The 17,115-nt window shown below is 40.4% G+C and overlaps 1 protein-coding gene and 1 pseudogene across 1 annotated transcript in view; one reads left to right on the top strand and one right to left on the bottom strand.

Moving 5' to 3' along the window:
- CHD8 (chromodomain helicase DNA binding protein 8) overlaps nt 1-17,115 on the bottom strand; it is a 65,457-nt gene that overhangs the window by 5,981 nt on the left and 42,361 nt on the right. Inside the window, exons 12-32 of the mRNA XM_006772359.2 lie at nt 16,031-16,152; nt 15,650-15,893; nt 14,543-14,719; nt 13,404-13,547; nt 12,898-13,153; nt 11,271-11,481; nt 10,832-11,027; nt 9,952-10,119; nt 9,454-9,633; nt 8,556-8,666; nt 8,018-8,214; nt 7,278-7,477; nt 7,017-7,173; nt 6,836-6,925; nt 6,091-6,194; nt 3,620-3,749; nt 2,446-2,521; nt 1,939-1,993; nt 1,554-1,761; nt 925-1,133; nt 111-830 (exon numbers count right to left, since the gene is read on the bottom strand). Of these exons, the coding sequence (XP_006772422.1) occupies nt 111-830; nt 925-1,133; nt 1,554-1,761; nt 1,939-1,993; nt 2,446-2,521; nt 3,620-3,749; nt 6,091-6,194; nt 6,836-6,925; nt 7,017-7,173; nt 7,278-7,477; nt 8,018-8,214; nt 8,556-8,666; nt 9,454-9,633; nt 9,952-10,119; nt 10,832-11,027; nt 11,271-11,481; nt 12,898-13,153; nt 13,404-13,547; nt 14,543-14,719; nt 15,650-15,893; nt 16,031-16,152 (3,955 nt within the window). The remainder of the gene's footprint in view (nt 1-110; nt 831-924; nt 1,134-1,553; nt 1,762-1,938; nt 1,994-2,445; nt 2,522-3,619; nt 3,750-6,090; nt 6,195-6,835; nt 6,926-7,016; nt 7,174-7,277; nt 7,478-8,017; nt 8,215-8,555; nt 8,667-9,453; nt 9,634-9,951; nt 10,120-10,831; nt 11,028-11,270; nt 11,482-12,897; nt 13,154-13,403; nt 13,548-14,542; nt 14,720-15,649; nt 15,894-16,030; nt 16,153-17,115) is intronic.
- On the top strand, nt 8,794-9,426 carry LOC102753532 (annotated as a pseudogene).

The following is a 17,115-nucleotide window of genomic DNA, read 5'->3' as shown; positions in this document are numbered from 1 at the left end:
TATCAAATCAAAATCTGAATCTCTTTCAGAAGATGCATTTAGAAAAGAAGGGGAAGAGCAGAGAAGGGGGTAATAAGGAAGAAGGTTAACAGCCTGTCACATGCACTCACTTAGCTTCTCTTCCTTCTCGTCCTCACTCTCATCAGTGCTGGAGCTGGAGCTGGATGAGGATGAGGAAGAAGAGGATGATGGTGACAGCTTGCTCAAGTCCAGCTCAGAGTCTGAATCATCCTCATCTTCCAGTTTGACTGGTAGGACACTCCGGGAAACCAGAGGGGTAGTATCAGAAGAGGCTACTCGCATCTCATAGACTTGAGGCGTTGGTCGGCTCCTGGCTACCATGTCATGCTCTAGCTTTAAAGTTAGACTGTCCAGACTGGGGGCCTGGGCAGCTGTCTCCTCAGGTGGCTTTTCAACAGGAGCATCTGGGCGCAGGGGCAACGGTGAGGCAGTGCGCGAGGTATACTGCTGGTGTAGCAGTGGAGTAGAGCAGCGTGACAGGGATGGAGCTGGTGCTCCTGCTTGATGGTTCTGCATATAATTCATTCGGGCAGCCAGAAAAGAGAAGTCTGGGTCCTGCATGATATTGCAATCTGTTTGGCTCACCCCATGACGGGCTGCCCCTCGTAGAAGCTCCCCATCATGTCGAACAGGTTCCCACCATTTGGGCAATTCAGGACCTGGAGGCTGACATAATGCCAGTCGATCTTCTAAAAGGGGGTGGCATAAAACTTGTTCCCGTAAGCGCCGAAGCAATTCGATACGGTAGAGAGTTCGTGAGGCCCTCTCCTCAGTGATGGGCTCAATAAACAGATTAGGGTCTGGAGGCTCTGCAAGAGATAAATGTGGAAGGAGAAATGAGCCATGATTGCTTCTGTCACCATCCATCCCTACACTCATCCAAAAATCTCTAGTTTCGCATACCATCTCCAGCTGCTGGGGGAAGACGGCACACTTGGCGGCACATGGCCACAAAGCCATGGAAATACTTGGTAAGGCTTTCGTCTGTTTTTTTGTCTAGTCGAGCAAAAGTGCGGAAGCGATCCCAATGGAATTGCATGGTGTCAGGGTCATACTCCACACCAAAGGTAGACACTACTCGATAGAAATCAGTTTGTTCACGCCTTGTCCATCTACAAAGGGAGGAGGAATCAGACAACAGTGATCAGAATATAGGGAAACCGGTTACTTCTTAGTGTGGCTTAGAGAATCTGAATACACAAAAATTGAAATTAGGGGGAAAATAAAGGCCCAGAAGATAGCAGAAGAGGTAGTTAAGAGGTACTCTGTAACATGTAAGAATTTAATAATTAGCAAGCTAAAGGGAAAAATGATGTGGGCAAATAATGAGAATGTCTACACAGGAGATCTTCCTGGGAGTTATAATTATGCAGAAAGTGAAGTTTATGTCAAAGAAGTGTAACAATTAAGGGCAAAGAAGATAGTCCTTCTTTAGAGAATTTCAAAAAATTTCTTCTTAAGATGCTTTTCAATATAGGGCCTATAGTAAAGACAAGGTTACAGTTTAGCCCAAATTCCCAGCCATATCTTACCGTTGTTGTTTTTCCCGCCGTGCAATTTCTTTTAGCTTGAAGGCTGCCTCACAACGTCGCCGTCTCCGGTCCCCACGTTCTGCAGCCTCTATCTTCATCTGCTCTCTCTTGTAGCTACGCTGATAGGCTGTGACTAGGCGCCGAAGCCTAGCTGTCAGGGCAGAGCCTGGAGGCCAGAATAGATGGCCTGGCTGTTGGGTTACCTGGGCTGTGGGAACCAAAGTAGAATGAAAAAGAAGTACAGGAAAGACAGTACAGATAATGCTGGTAATTCAACCCACCCAAAGGCAAAGCTCTTAGAAATCCCAGGATAGGATAGAATCAGTTGATAATTCCCCAAACACACCATCCCACACAAATTGTACTAGGTGACCTAGACATTTACCTTCTTCTCCATCAATTACTGAGATCTCCTCATCCATCATCATCAAAGGATCACCCTAGAGAAGGAGATCCACCCCACAGGATGGAGGGAAGAGGGAAAGGGGAAGAAGTTGATACTCTGAAATCACTTTCTCATGTGTGTCCTTCTATAGTACCAAGGGATCAAGAAAATTTTCTATTGAAAGGAACCCTACGAAACACTTGAAGTAACTAAGTGAATAAGAAAGAAGAACCTGAAAAGTCAGTTCTTATTAATGGCTTGAAGATAACAGGACTCAGGAATTTATTAAAAATAGTATTTTCCAATGTCCAGTTTAGGTCTTCCACAAAGTCATCCCTGATCTCCCCCAGAAGCATTACAATCCTTTCTATAATAATTTATATTCTCAAATGGTAATTACTTTTCATTTTGTATTATAAATTAGTCAATATACTTCAGGATTGAAGGAATGGGAGAATACTTAACTATTTAGTAAGAGAGAAAATAGACTTAAATGAGAATTCTCACCTCATCATCTTGGTCCTTTGGGGGACCCTGGAGTGGTTTATATTCAGGATCTTCACAATCCTTATCAAAGTCAACCCTAAAATTACACAGAGGCATGAGAAAATGCTATTAGCAACATACCTTTTTTCACTAAGAGGAACCTAGGATGAAGAGCTGGCCAAACATACAATCCAGCATGGAATAGTCTTTTTTTTCATGCTGGAAGGAAAGGCAGGCCAGGTGCAAAGCTCTGAGTAAGTTAGGCACAGCATCCAAAAGAACAAAGAACAGGGAAAAATTGACAAAGAGCACTGTTACGTTGCTTTAATTTAAAATGAAACACCAGCAAGCACACTTGTTGTTTCTTGATAGCCCTGTTTATTGTTTAACCCATTACCTACCCCCTTCCCAACTATATACTTTTATTTCATTCGAATGACCCATGCTTGTTTATTTTTACAACTTTGCTCTACTGAGCAGAAGAGTGACATAATAATTAAATAATTTATTATTGCAATGAATAAACGGCCCAATTTCCTTTGAGGGTCCTTCACTAAGCAACCTGAGGTTTTGATCATCAAAGAGAAACCTCTCAATCATGAAGATGTATGGGTATTCATGAACTAAGCCAACTCTCTCACATGCCCCTCAGGTCTCCACATGAGAAGTTTTGTTCAACTCACTGGCACCCAAGTAGGGCAACACTGCCCCACCTGATGGCTCAGTATTAGCATGGCAATTCATCATCGAGGCATGTATCCAGAGTAATGCTTTTATGTGTCAACCACCACTAAGAGATGATAAACCAGAGCTAAAATTTCCTTTGGCTCTACCACGTAAGTGGTATGGAAGAGCTACATGGCTATTATTTTTTAAGACGACTAGTTATCCTTTCAGCTACTGTGGCTGTACAGAAAAGTATTGCAAAGAAAATGGAATAGAACATCAAATAAGCCAATTGGAAGTAATACTAATTTTCACCCTTAGTTGTATCTTATGGCAATGCATGGTTTTAAGCCAGTCCTTTCTGCTGGTCTCACTCTTTGTTAAGAATTTATCATTCATAAGTATAACCATCATTGTAGTTAATCCCAATGTGTTCAGTCAAGGCTAAAGTTATTTCTTAGCACAAGTTATCTAATAGCCTTTAGAGGGTTGCCTCAGAACTTTAAGAGAATTAAACACCAATGCTTACCCTTCTACTATGTCAGAGAAATTATCCAACACTCGGTGTTCTGCTGCAATAGCTTTGTCATCTGGTCGACCAGCCTTTTCCAAGAAACATAAAGCTGGGTCTGCCCTCATAGTATTGTATTTTTCATAGCCTAGAAGAAAAAGGGCCATAAATTGAAGAAAATCATGGATTCATTTTGTTTTTATGCTTATTTCATATGCTTATTTTGTATATTATATGGGTTCCTTTGTTCACAATGCAGAATATAGTCTAAATGTTAACCTGGACAGCTGTTGAGTTATCCTATATAAGCCTAATATACTAAGTGTCCGGTCAACCAATCAAAGCATAATATGCTAAGGCCGTTCAACTGCTTGCTATGACATGCACTGACCACAAGGGGGCAGACAGTCAACTGGTCAACCAGTCACTATGATGTACACTGACCACCAGGGGGCAGATGCTCCGACCAGTACGTTAGCTTGCTACTGGGGTCCGGTCAATCGGGACTGAGCCAGACACACCCTGGAGCCCTGGCCGCTCAGTTGCTCACTATGATGTGCACTGACCACCAGGGGGCAGACACTATGACTGTTAGGTTAGCTTGCTGCTGGGGTCTGGCCGAGCGGGATGGGCCTGACATGCCCTGGAGCCTTCCCATGGTCTCTCCCCTGTTGGCCAACCTCCTGTTTCCCTCCCCGGTCCCAATCATGCAGTGGTGGGGTCCTTTGGCCAGGCCTGTGCCCTCTCACAATCTGGGACCCCTCGGGGGATGTCAGAGAGCCGGTTTCAGCCTGATCCCACAGGCCAGGCCAAGGGACCCCACTTGTGCATGATTTCATGCACTGGGCCTCTAGTATTACTATATTTAATATTTCTATAGCAATTTAGAGTTATAAAGAGCTTTAATACTAGTTATTAAAAATAGGAATTTAATCAATTTTGATACATGTAACTTAGATGGCACAACATACAGATTGGTAACAATTATTAGAAACAGATGGAAGACTCCCTACATTGGGATTTAACTATACATCTGGTCTTTCTTGCACATCTATTTATAGGGACAGCCATTTAATTGGTAGTCTTCCTATTATTTTTACTACATAGATGGGGAAACTAAAAAAGAAAAAAAATTTAGGGAAAAGTCACACATTTTCAAATGAAGGATTAAAAACTTGTACCTGCGAACAGACTGAACTTTTCATGAATGGTAAATGAATGAATGCTCACACTTTAGGATGTTTATACTTTTCTAAACCTATGTGTCTCACAAGTAAGCCCAAAATTATAAATGCTCACACTTTTTCTTATCCCATTAAACTTCTCAAAAACATGTGGATCAGTGCCATTACTTTTATTATATAAAAGTAAACAGAAGTATTTTATTATTAAAAATGGATTTTTAGAGAGGAAGGTGGGGGTGGGAGGGAGAGGGGAGGGAGGGAGGAGAGAGAGAGAGAAAGAGAGAAAGAGAAACATTGTTCAGCTGCCTCCTGCATGCCTCCTACTGGGGATTGATCCCACAACCAGGGCACATGTCCTGACAGGGAATCAAAACAACAACCTTTAGGTGCTCGGGGGGGATGCCCAACCAACTGAGCCACACCAGCCAGGGCAGGAAAAATATTTTTTTTTTAATATATTTTACTGATTTTTTACAGAGAGGAAGGGAGAGAGACAGAGAGCTAGAAACATCGACGAGTGAGAAACATCCATCAGCTGCCTCCCGCACATCCCCCACTGGGGAAGTGCCCGCAACCCAGGTACATGCCCCTGACCGGAATTGAACCCAGGACCCCCCAGTCCGCAGGCCGACGCTCTATCCACTGAGCCAAACCGGCTCCGGCAGGAAAAATATTTTAAAAAAAGAAATAATATTCCAATTCACCAAGTCAGTGGGCTGGAATTTAGCGCTCAATGCTTTTAATGCCTAGGATTTGTCATTAGGCAAACAAGAAGAGAAAGTATTCCCCCCCCTCCCCCCCCGGTTTATTATTTCACTCAAACACTATTGTTTACACACACATCAGAAGTAGAAAGTATTCTACTTCTATAACATCCTATTTTAATAAAGGTTTGGAGTGACAGCTGAACATTTAGAAAAATGGATGTTATAGAACACTTTCAGCAAGCTACAGTAAAGTCATACAAATTAAGTACATTTAGTGATAGTGAGCATATACTACCTCCCCTGATTTGTGGAACCTTAACTTAGACACCACAACATACAGATTGGTAACAATTATTAGAGAACTGATGGAAGACTCCCTACATTGGGATTTAACTATCCATCTGGTCTTTCTTAAAAATCTATTTATAGGGATAGCTACTCAGCTCTGAATATTTAAGAACTAGTTTCCCACTCAAACGTAAGTTTATTGAAGATCAATCACAGAAGTCAGTTATTAGTCATGAGCATTTTGCTAAATGTTCAATCTGTGGATATAAATCTACAACAGGAAAGGAACAGACTAAAAGAAGGTACTTACCATGCTTAAACACGCCAATGAGCAGGGACTTGTCAGCCTCACTGTCCCACCATGTTGTCGGAACCTCCAGCTGATCCACTACTGGGAACCATATGTCAATCTCACTAAAGGTATAAGAGGACAACACCAAAAATCAACAGAAAACTGAAAAATAAAATGCCACATGTCTTTCCAAGAACATGGACAACTAAAAGTATACTTGGGAATGAAGGTAAAGGAAGATTACAAATATAACCTAGATGCTGGTAAAGCTAAAGTGTGTATTAAAATTTGTAATGATAAACCTAACTTGTGAAGGAGGGAATCTATCAGTGTAACCACAGACAGGAAAAGGTGCGGGAGGACTAGAAAAAAAGATGGCAGGATTAAATAGGAAAAAAAAAAAGTAAAAGTTGAACTCTTATCAAGAGGATATTTCATTTACCATTTACCATAATGTGAATCTTGAATTTTTATAGTAAACATTTTCCTTTGGGGAAAAAAAGGGTGTAAGAGGGCAGAGTCAGTACGGCAATGCAGGAAATTAAAATAATAAACCTTGGAGAGAGTACTATAAGAATCTTCTTTTATCCATTAATTTAAATGCTTATGCAGCTGTCTACTTCCTTCTGCTGGTATCAGATACAGAACTAAAGACCTACTAGATAGATTTTAATTACCCAGTATAAATATAATATAAAATTAAATAAATAAAACAATCTTTCCTTCAATAAGGCATGGCAAGAAAACTACAGAAGAACTTTACCTGGCAATGGCACCCCCTAACACCTTCTCTGCCTGGTCTCCAATCACCTCCTGCCTCAGATAGTATAGCATTCGTACCCGTAACAGCACCCTACAAAGAAGAGAGGAAGAGATGGCTCAATAATAGTGTAGAGAAAGTCTGAAGTGGAAACATTTTAGTCTTGGTCAAATTCCATCCTTACTTGTTACACTGATGTTTCAAGTGTTTCTTATAACTTTCATCTTGGAAGAGAGTGTCAGGGTTGTATTTCCGGATCCAATCTGCCTTATGGATATCAAAAGTGCTTTGTGACTTTACCTTTTTTCCCTTGCGACCACGAGGCACAGGGATAGATAGACCTGGAGAAGGGGAAACATTGAAGACTTGGATTGAGAAAACTCCTTGGACCTGAAAAGGATTAGATAACCCAAAGAAAGATGAAAAGTAAAGAGTTGGTAATTACCAGAATGATTCTGCAATTCTTTTGTCTTGCCATTTTCAGCAGGGCTAATCAAGTCCCAAATGAAGCCTTTGATATTTTCATCCCCACGATAGTGTAAAAGACAGTACACGAGGATGGCCCGGCAAATTGTCTCCACATCTCGCTCAGTCATACGTCGCTTAAAGCGTCCGTGAGATAAGATATCTCGCCACCGTCCCCAACTAGAAGAACAAAAAGGAAATTATATTAATATATTAGTAGCCCTGCGCACGAATCCATGCGCCAGTAGGTCGCTGCCGCCCTCCTGTAGCTCTCCACCTGCTGCCCCACCCTCCTCTAGCTCTCTGCCCACTGCCCCGCTCTCCTATAGCTCCCCTTAGCCTCCTTCCCACCATAGCTTGCTGCCCTGCCCCCTCCTATAGCTCTCCGAAGCCTGCTTGTACCTCGTTGGCCCACCTTCCTGTAGATCCATGAGTGAGTGATCTCTTGATCTCGTGAGAGATCTCCTGATCTTGCTGTGATGCGCTTGGGTCATAATGGCTAATTAGCATATTCCGGGGGACTCTAATTCAATAACATTCCCCAGTCCCCAGAATCACATATCCCAAAAAGGTGTGAGACAATAAGATCTTGGGAAAACATGGTAACAGAATAAATAAAGTTTGTCCTATTGTCCCATTTGAAATCTCCAACTTGAATGACAAACAGGGTGCCTATCAAGATGGAGATGCACATACTCTGATGGGAAGGTGGGTTCTTACCCATATACCAATAGGTGCTTTTCCACCCGAAAGCAGTCAGTGCGTCCATAGGTGTGGTGACGGTCATGCCGGCGAGAGCGTGGCCGCTCATCATCTTCACTTTCCAAATCAGAGAATTCTACCAGGTCGTCATCCTTCAGAGTGCTGAAGTGGCGGGTCTGTTTTCGTACTCTAGGTGTGTCAATCACCAAGTTATTCTATGCAAAGAATAGAAAGAGATGTAACTCTTCATGATATGATCATGAGAAAGGCATTAAGACAATTATGGTTGAAATAGCCTTGGATGTAACGTTTGTAGATACTCACAGAGATTTTTTAAGGACATGCTAAATAATCTACAGGGATTCAGGAAATAAATGAAGTGGTAGATATCTAAGTTTTCTGGGGCCTACTATGTAGAAAGTTTTTTCAACAGCCTTTGTATATAATACACTATTATAAACCAAGGTCAGCATCTAAGAAACTGAGCAGCTATAAAGATTCCCGAGAGTACTGTGTCTTCTGTAATATTTCTTCCCTAAAGGAAAAGGCAGCTCACCTTGCTATTGAGTAGATCCATGTCTAAGTCAGCCTTTTTGGCCCACTTTTGCCAGAAGTTGGGGTCATCCAAAGAAATATCTGTTCTATTTTCAGAAGCAACAAAGCTTGCCTGGTGAGGAACAAAAGAACAGAGTAAAGTTGACTATACTACTTTTCTGAGCAATGGGAAACCAGTTAACTGCTTTTACAACATATATTTAGCTTGTCCTAAAAGCAGCCTGAGGTGACTTCTGAAAATGGTTTGCTATTCACTTGTCCCAGAAAACCACACAAAATCATGCAAACCAAGAGGTTCAAATCTTCACGTTCCTTTTAAGAACACTTGTGAAACTGTCTAGGCCATCAAGGGTACACATATCCTAAAAGCTACCAAGTATCTGAAGGATGCCACTTTACAGAAGCAATGTGTGCCCCTCTGTTGTTACAAATACTGGAGTTGGTAGGTGTGTCCAGGCCAAATAGTGGGGATGAACACAGGGTCAGTGGCCAAAAGAGTACTGAATTTTGCTGCACATGCTTAAAAATGCAGAGAGTAATGCTGAACTTAAGGGCTTAGATGTAGATTTTCTGGTCATTGAGCACCTCCAGGTGAACAAAACTCCCTAGGTGCAGCACAGAATTTACAGACCTCATGGGTGGATTAACCCACACATGAGCTCCCCTTGCCACACTGAGGTGATCCTCACTGAAAAAGAGAAGGCTGTTCCTAAACCAGAAGAGGAGGTTGCACAGAAGAAAAAGATATTCCAGAAGAAACTGAAGAAACAAAAACTTTTGGCCCAGGAGTAAAATCAGCATAAAATAAATGCTAATAAAAGTTAAATATATACCTCCCCTGCCTAGAGATTCTTGTGTCTATCTCTGCTTGTCTAGCCTCTGGCACAGATAGAACATACCTTGGCAAAGGTAGAACCCTTTCCTTCAGACTCAATGGTGATGGTTGTGGTTCTTCTTAACAAGATCTGGTCAATGTCCTCTTCACAAAACTTAGAACCTTCATCATCTTCCTCCATTATGGCTGCATATGCTCCTTTTCGTAAGAGGTCTTCAATTTCCTTCTTGGAGAATTGCTGGATCTACAAAATCCAATAGAAAGATGAAAAGACTACCAAGATAACATTATCTAACGATATCATATTTTAATTTGTTATATTTTAAGAATTATAAGGTTACTGGTTCGATTCCTGGTAGGGGGCATACAGGAGGCAGCCAATGTTTTGCTCACACATCTATGTTTCTCCCTCCCTTCCTCTCTCTCTAAAAATTAAAAAAACTAAGAAAGAAATAAAAATTGAAAATCCAAATAAGGTGGTGAGATTCCAATGCAAAAATAGTTTTTTGTTTCTATCTCTATGACCTGGTACAAACATTATCAATAGACCAAGAGAACTCACGCCAGTAATGTTGCCATCCCGACCACTCATTGACTGCAGCACAGCCTTATCCAATCCCAACTTGAGGCTAGCTTTATCAAACATTTCTCTCTCATAAGAATTCCGAGTGATGAGACGGTACACCTTCACAGCTTTGCTCTGCCCAATTCGATGACATCGTGCCTGGGCCTGGATATAAAAAATGGAAGAAAAGGGAAAGATAACTTAAAATGGGAGATGGGGATGCTGATTAAAAATACCAATTCACATCTATAAAGCAGCCATGATATCAACTCAAAATCAAAAGTATATTTCAAGATGAAATTATTGCCCCATCATGTAGACCAGGGGTCAGCAAACTATGGTCTGTATGGACACCGTGTTTCTATAAATAAAGTTTTACTGGAATATACCCCTACCCATCCATTTATATATTGTCTATGTCTGCTTTTGTGTTATAAGAGTAGAAGCTATGTGTTCTGGCCTGGCCGGTGTGGCTCAGTGGTTGAATGCCAACCCAGGAACAAAGAATTCACTGGTTTGATTCCTGGTCAGGACATATGCATGGGTTGTGGGCTCAATCCCCAGCAGGGGGTGTGCAGGAGGGAGCCATTCAATGATGTCTCTCTCTCATTGATGTTTCTATCTCTCTATCCCTCCCTCTTTCTAAAAATCAATAAAAACACATTAAAACAAAAAGTAACTACATGTTCCGCAAAGCCTAAAACATTTACTATCTGGTCCTTGCAAGAAAGAGTTTGCTGACCTCTAATCTGGACTGCCACCCTTACTAAGTAAACAATTCCATACTCTCCGAAGTACAAGTTTCTAAGAGACCCTGATCCCATTGAAAAACTTCCCAGGTTAGGTAGTTAGTCCCTAAAACAATGATTTCTTTTACCTGCAGGTCATTTTGTGGATTCCAGTCTGAATCAAAGATGATGCAGGTATCAGCAGCTGTGAGATTAATACCAAGTCCACCAGCCCGGGTGCATAGCAAGAAGACAAAGCGGTCTGAGTCAGGCTTGCTGAAGCGGTCAATAGCAGCCTGTCGAAGGTTCCCTCTAACTCGCCCATCAATACGCTCATATAAGTACCTGTTTGGGAGTCACAGGGAAAAAAATTTAATTGAGAAAAAATAGATTTAAAAAAGCAGAGTAGGGTCAATACCAGTACTTCCATATCTCTAGTTGACTAAAAGCTGAACAGAAAGTTGAGAATCAGAGTCTTAAATACTTCTCCTATCCCAGTCCTGATCAAATTAAACTCAGGTCCTACTACTTTTTTGCAGCTTTATGATGATACAGTAAACATAAGGCAAGGAATGACTCTTTGCTCACCTCCTCTGGATTAGATAATCCTCTAGGATATCTAGGCAGCGTACCATCTGGGAGAAGATCAGAACCTTATGGCCACCAGCTTTAAGTTTTGGAAGTAATTTGTCAATAAGAACCAATTTGCCAGCTGAACGGACCATGGCCTGCAAGTGGAAGTCATGAGGTATAATATGGCAAGCTTCTCGAAATTCTGTTAGGATTTTTTCTTCTGCACCTGTCAAAAGAAAAATCAAACTTGATGGCAAGGTCCAGAAAAACATACTAAGGCTATAGTTTATTTAACTGAGATAAAGGAGAAAAGAGTAATCTGACTTGAGATCAACATATCACACAGAATTTCAGCACTCCTGAAATTCTAATCATCTTCAACTATATTAAAATATCCCAAGTAAGGCTAAAAATTATTAATTGGGTAAAAAATATGTTAATGTGTGGACAAAGACATTCGATGCTACTTGCATCAAAAACAAAAACAGCAAAATGGAGTAGCAATAATGACATTAACCAGAGAAGAGAATGACTTGAATGATTATTCATGAAATTCAAAACAGCAAATCCTAATTAATTTTAGAGGTTTAGGATCAAGCAGGTAGAAAAAATAGAGAAAGGTATTTCACATAATGGGAATGGAGTGAAGGGGATTAATGGGGGAAAAACAGGGTACATCTGTAATACTGTCAACAATAAAGATTTAAAAAAAAGGTATTTCACATAAGAATTGTTTCAAAAGGAAAACTCCCTCCCCTCCACTCCCAAATTAGGCTGATTCAGTCAATTTACCAATTGTTCCTAGGGAATGTAATTTAGAAAGTAAAACATGAAATATAGAAATGGAAGGTATTGCCCAGCTGGTGGTGTGGCTCAGGTACTGAGCGTCGGTCTGCGGACTGAAGGATCCCGGGTTCGATTCTGGTCAAGGGCATGTGCCTTGGTTGAGGCACATCCCCAGTGGGGGTGTGCAGGAGGCAGCTGATTGATGTTTCTCTCTCATCAATGTTTCTAGCTCTCCATTCCTCTCCCTTCCTCTCTGTAAAAAAGTTAATAAAATATATTTAAAAAAAAAAAAAAGAGGTCAATAGTTCGATTCCCTGTCCAGGCACATGCCTGGGTTGTGGACTGGATCCCCGGTAAGAGGCATGCAGGAGGCAGCCAATTGATGTTCTCTCTCATTGATGTTTCAATCTCTCTCCCTTTTCCTTCCTCTCTCTCTAAAAACAAAAAAAACACAATAAAAATGTTTTTAAAAAAGTGAAATCCAGACTGTTTGGCTCTAAAACCCACACTCTTTTTTAAATATATTTTTATTGATTTCAGAGAGGGTGAGGGAGAGAGAGACAGAAACAACAATGTTGAGAGAGAACCATTTATCAGCCGCCTCCCACACGCCCCCTACTGGGGATCGAGCCTGCAACCCAGACATGTGCCCTTAATCAGAATCGAACCTGGGACCCATCAGTCCACAGGCTGACACTCTATCCACTGAGCCAAACCAGCCAGAGCTAAAACCCACACTGTTAAGTACTATGCTAAACTCAGTCTTGTCTTGCTCTCCATTTGAAGGGTATATCAGTTTTTCTTTAAAAAAAAAAAAAAAAAAAGAATGGCAGGTATTTTCCAGAAATTTCCTCACCATTGATGAGATAGGGATGGTTGCAGCATTTGCGCAACTCCATCATTGTGTTGAGTAGATTAGGCATGTTAGTGTGACCTGCCCCTTTGGAAAGAAAGGAGAAATTTTTCTCCAAAATAGCCCGGTAGTATTTCTTCTGGATGTTGGTCAGCTCTACTTCAATAATAGTTTCCTGTTTGGGTGCCAGGTTTTTTTCAACATCCTCTTTCAGTCTTCTCAGCATCATTGGCTTGAGAATGGCCTGTAGCTTTTGAACCTGAAACAGAGAGAAATGAAATCACTAACATGAGGACATTCTCACAGTATGTGGAAACATTAAGAAATACAATGAGAGCTTTCCAGTATCTGAAAAATGTAGATTTTTGGACAACGCTACACATGATTTAGGCACAAGTTTATAAGAAGTTCGGAAAGACCCTTGATGCCTATGGAAATAGATGCCTGTTTATTACAAACTTTATCTTTCTTGTCTGAGGTTAGCACCTCATCAGATACAGTCATCCTACCTGTTCCTCTGTCTTGAGATCCCCAAAATCCTTGAGAAATTCTGATTCCGAGGGGAACTGTGATGGTTCCAAGAAATGAAGCAAGCTAAACAGCTCCTCCACAGTATTTTGCAGTGGTGTTCCTGTGAGTAGTACTTTGTGTTCCTAGAAATGGAGAAAACAGAAGATTGAGAAGATTCAAAAATACAAAGGTCTTTTGGGATTTTCTCTCAAGCATATAACTTTAGCTTTACTTTCTTTATCTGTAAAATTATGGGAATGGAACAGATTACTCTCTTAACTTTTATTTCACTTGCTCCCTCTTGATAAACACAAAACATTTAAGAAAACCTTTCATATTCAACATTTTTGAATTAACTTAATTATTATGATTATAAACAGAGAAATTCAGAATGGCCTTTTTTGCAATTACATATGCTTCTCCACACTCAACTCCTATATACTAATATGTCCTCTTTTAGGGAAGGTGTCGGATTAAATATAGCCATTAGTTCTTTGTAGTTCCTCCTATCAAGGTTCACCCCTTGAATCTGGGCTTGCCTGTGACTTGCTCTGAAAAAGAGAATGTAGCAGAGTAATATCGTGTTGAGTTTCAGAGTCTATACCTCAAAGGCATTGCAGCTTCTGCCTTTGCCCTCTTGGAATACTGCCCTGATGCTACCATTTAAAGAAGCAAAGTCTGGCCAACTGGAGGATAACAGGCCATGTGGAAGATGGCCCAGGCACCCCACCCAACAACCAGCACTGACTGCTAGCTGCAGCTGCATTACTGACTCCAGGTAAGACCACCAAAAGAAATGGCCCAGCTGAGCCCAAGTTCCACCAAAAGAAATGGCCCAGCTGAGCCCAGCCCAACTTGCTGAGCCAGAGAATCATGAAAAATATAGTTACTGTTTTAAGCCAGTAAGTTTTGGGGTATTTTGTTGTGCAGTATTAGGTATCTAATAATAGTATTCCACCTCTCCACTGGTTGAGAACCACTAACCCACAGTTGCCTTCCAATTCTAGACTATAGACACCACCCAATATCAAGATCCTGTTCTTTTCTGTATTTACTTAGGAGTTTATTAATTCTACAGGAATTAAGGCTTATTTTAATTCCAGGTGTCTCTGCCCACAAGTCAGTGTGAGGAACTCACCAGGTCCATGTGCTTGAGACTATCAAGCAGCTTGCAATTACGGTTCTTTAGTCGATGGGCCTCATCAATGATAACACAGCGCCATTCAATCTCACGAAGCTCAGGACAGTCTGACAATATCATCTCAAAAGTGGTGATAAGAGCATCAAACTTGTATGCACCTGGGATGAGGCGCCCCTAAGCATGAAGGTTGTAAATCAGAAAAGTACCTAAATAAGGAGCTCTTTTGAAGTATACATTTTCTTTTCTATACTCAGGTAGGCTTAATAGGCAATAAAATTGCACCACCAGCCTCTTCAGCTGCTGTTTATCTTCCTGATAAATAGTGCCAAATCACCCAATGTGCCAATCATTCAACATACTCAGCTCCTTAGAAAAATAATAGGCCTTATGAATAAAGCTGGACATTTTCAACTCTGTAGTATACCTAGCTCATGTATCTCAGCCCTAGATCTTTTGGTGGTTAACACTGAAATCCACACATGTTGAGTATTGCTAAAACATACAAGATAAAACTAAAAATGAAAGCCACTAATACAGTATGTGATAATACTGGCTACTGTCTAAAAATGAACAGAAGAATGGAATCATCTCAATAAAATTAAGAGCAGAAAAATGTAACTTGAATAAATTTGGATTGGTAGAACTAAAAATCACAGTAATGATTTTTCTATAAAACAATTTGTAAAATCTGATGTTAAGACTAGATTATTTAAATTTTTATTTTCAGATTTACATAGAAGAAACTAATCTTGATGTAAATTTTAATAGACTTGAAAAAGAAAATGGCTTCTTAAGTTCACCAATGTATGGATCAAGGAATTAAAGTGGCTAAATGAAGAAAATAATTTCTTGATGAAAACTCATCAATTCTGGTAAAATTCTATTTAAAATATATATATTCATAAATAAAGTCAGGACTTCCTCTGGTTCAAAATGTCCACTGGGTTAAAATAGCAAAGTCAAAATCATGCCCTCCACAATCTAGATTCAAATGCATTAAATTAGAGCCTCAGCAAAAGTCTCTTATTCATATGAAAAGCCTCTAAAATACCAGGCACCTTGGCCTACTCTCTAAAGTGTAACATCCCATGAAGTACAACTCACCCGTGAATCTTTGCAGTACATTTCATATTGCTGAATCATCTGCCGGCTGGCCAGACTGCCATGGTACACAATAGTGTTCATCTCCGTCCATGTATTGAATTCTCGCTCCCAGTTAGTAATTGTGGACAGTGGGGCAATGACCAGGAAGGGACCATGGATGCCTACATTATATACCTCCTGCAAGAAGGCAATGGACTGAATAGTTTTGCCCAATCCCATCTCATCAGCCAGGATGCAATTCTGCCTGCAGATTCATCATGGAAAATGAAAAGCATGTCAAAAGCTATCATCTTTTTAAAAGTATGTAAAAAAGCCTGTTTAAACAGAAAAACAACAACACCCAAACTAAGCCTCCATCTATAGAGCCATTCTTTTCTTTACCTGTTATACCAATTAAAGAGCAGCCAATTGACCCCTTCCAACTGATATTCCCGTAACTGGTTTCTGTTTTTATACTCATGTGACAACTCCAACTTCTTCCAGGCACTTGCCTGCGGACGATTCTTAAAAATAGAAAATTTGAATAAATGGGATGGAGGCATTAACAAAGTTACGCAAACTTACTAGGTAGTTCTAGTAGTTGAAGTCCATTAAAAATCACAATTCTTTGGATTAAAACATGTTAAATATATTCAAGTTCATGACTTCATAATGACACTTTTTAAAGAAGGAAAATCCCACTGGTTATCTTTGGAGGATGCTGATGAGAGGAAACTACTTCATTATTTTGAAAACAATAAAGTATTTATCCTTCTTTCCTATACCATCAGTACCTCAAGAGAACCAAACAGTAAGTGAAACATATTTCTTTGTATAGAAGATTCTGGCTAATAAAATGAAGAATGATAAAATTAAAATATCATTTAAAAACCCTTAAAGAATGGACCTAGGCAATGATGCTAAATGGCTGATAATATCACAAAAGACAATCTAAAAGAACCACCTATAAAGTAGATTTAGTGGCCTGCCTCCACATTTGATCAAGCCTCTAGAATAGTGACATCAAATGGAACTACCTACAATGGTAAATGTTTTATTAGTCACATGTAACTATTGATTATTTGAAATGTGCCAAGTGGCTACTCCAGTGGACAGCAGAGCTCTAAAATGTACTAATACATAGTGCTGCCCTACATGCAATCATTATGTGAAATACAAGGGACAGAGAACATGTTAAAAGGTTCCAAGGGAAATTGGCAAACTTCAGACTATGGAAAATCCTAGAGAACAAATCGCCTGGTTTCTTCCAGAGAAAATGGCAAAGGAGGGAAAGGAAATCAAGAGAGACATATTGGAGGAACCAAAGATGGCGGCATAGGTTAACGCCTGAGATTGCTCCCTTGAACAACCAATTCAAATTAAGCTTGAAACAGGGAACGGACAACATCCAGAAACACAGGAGGGCTGGCTGAGTGGAAATTCTACAACTAGGAGTAAAGAGAATATCATATCCAGACTCAGAGGAG

This window comes from Myotis davidii, unplaced genomic scaffold, assembly GCF_000327345.1.
Source record: "Myotis davidii unplaced genomic scaffold, ASM32734v1 scaffold666, whole genome shotgun sequence".
Taxonomy (NCBI): domain Eukaryota; kingdom Metazoa; phylum Chordata; class Mammalia; order Chiroptera; family Vespertilionidae; genus Myotis; species Myotis davidii.
Note: the sequence above shows the minus strand (reverse complement) of the source record. Positions and strands in the feature narration are given on the sequence as shown.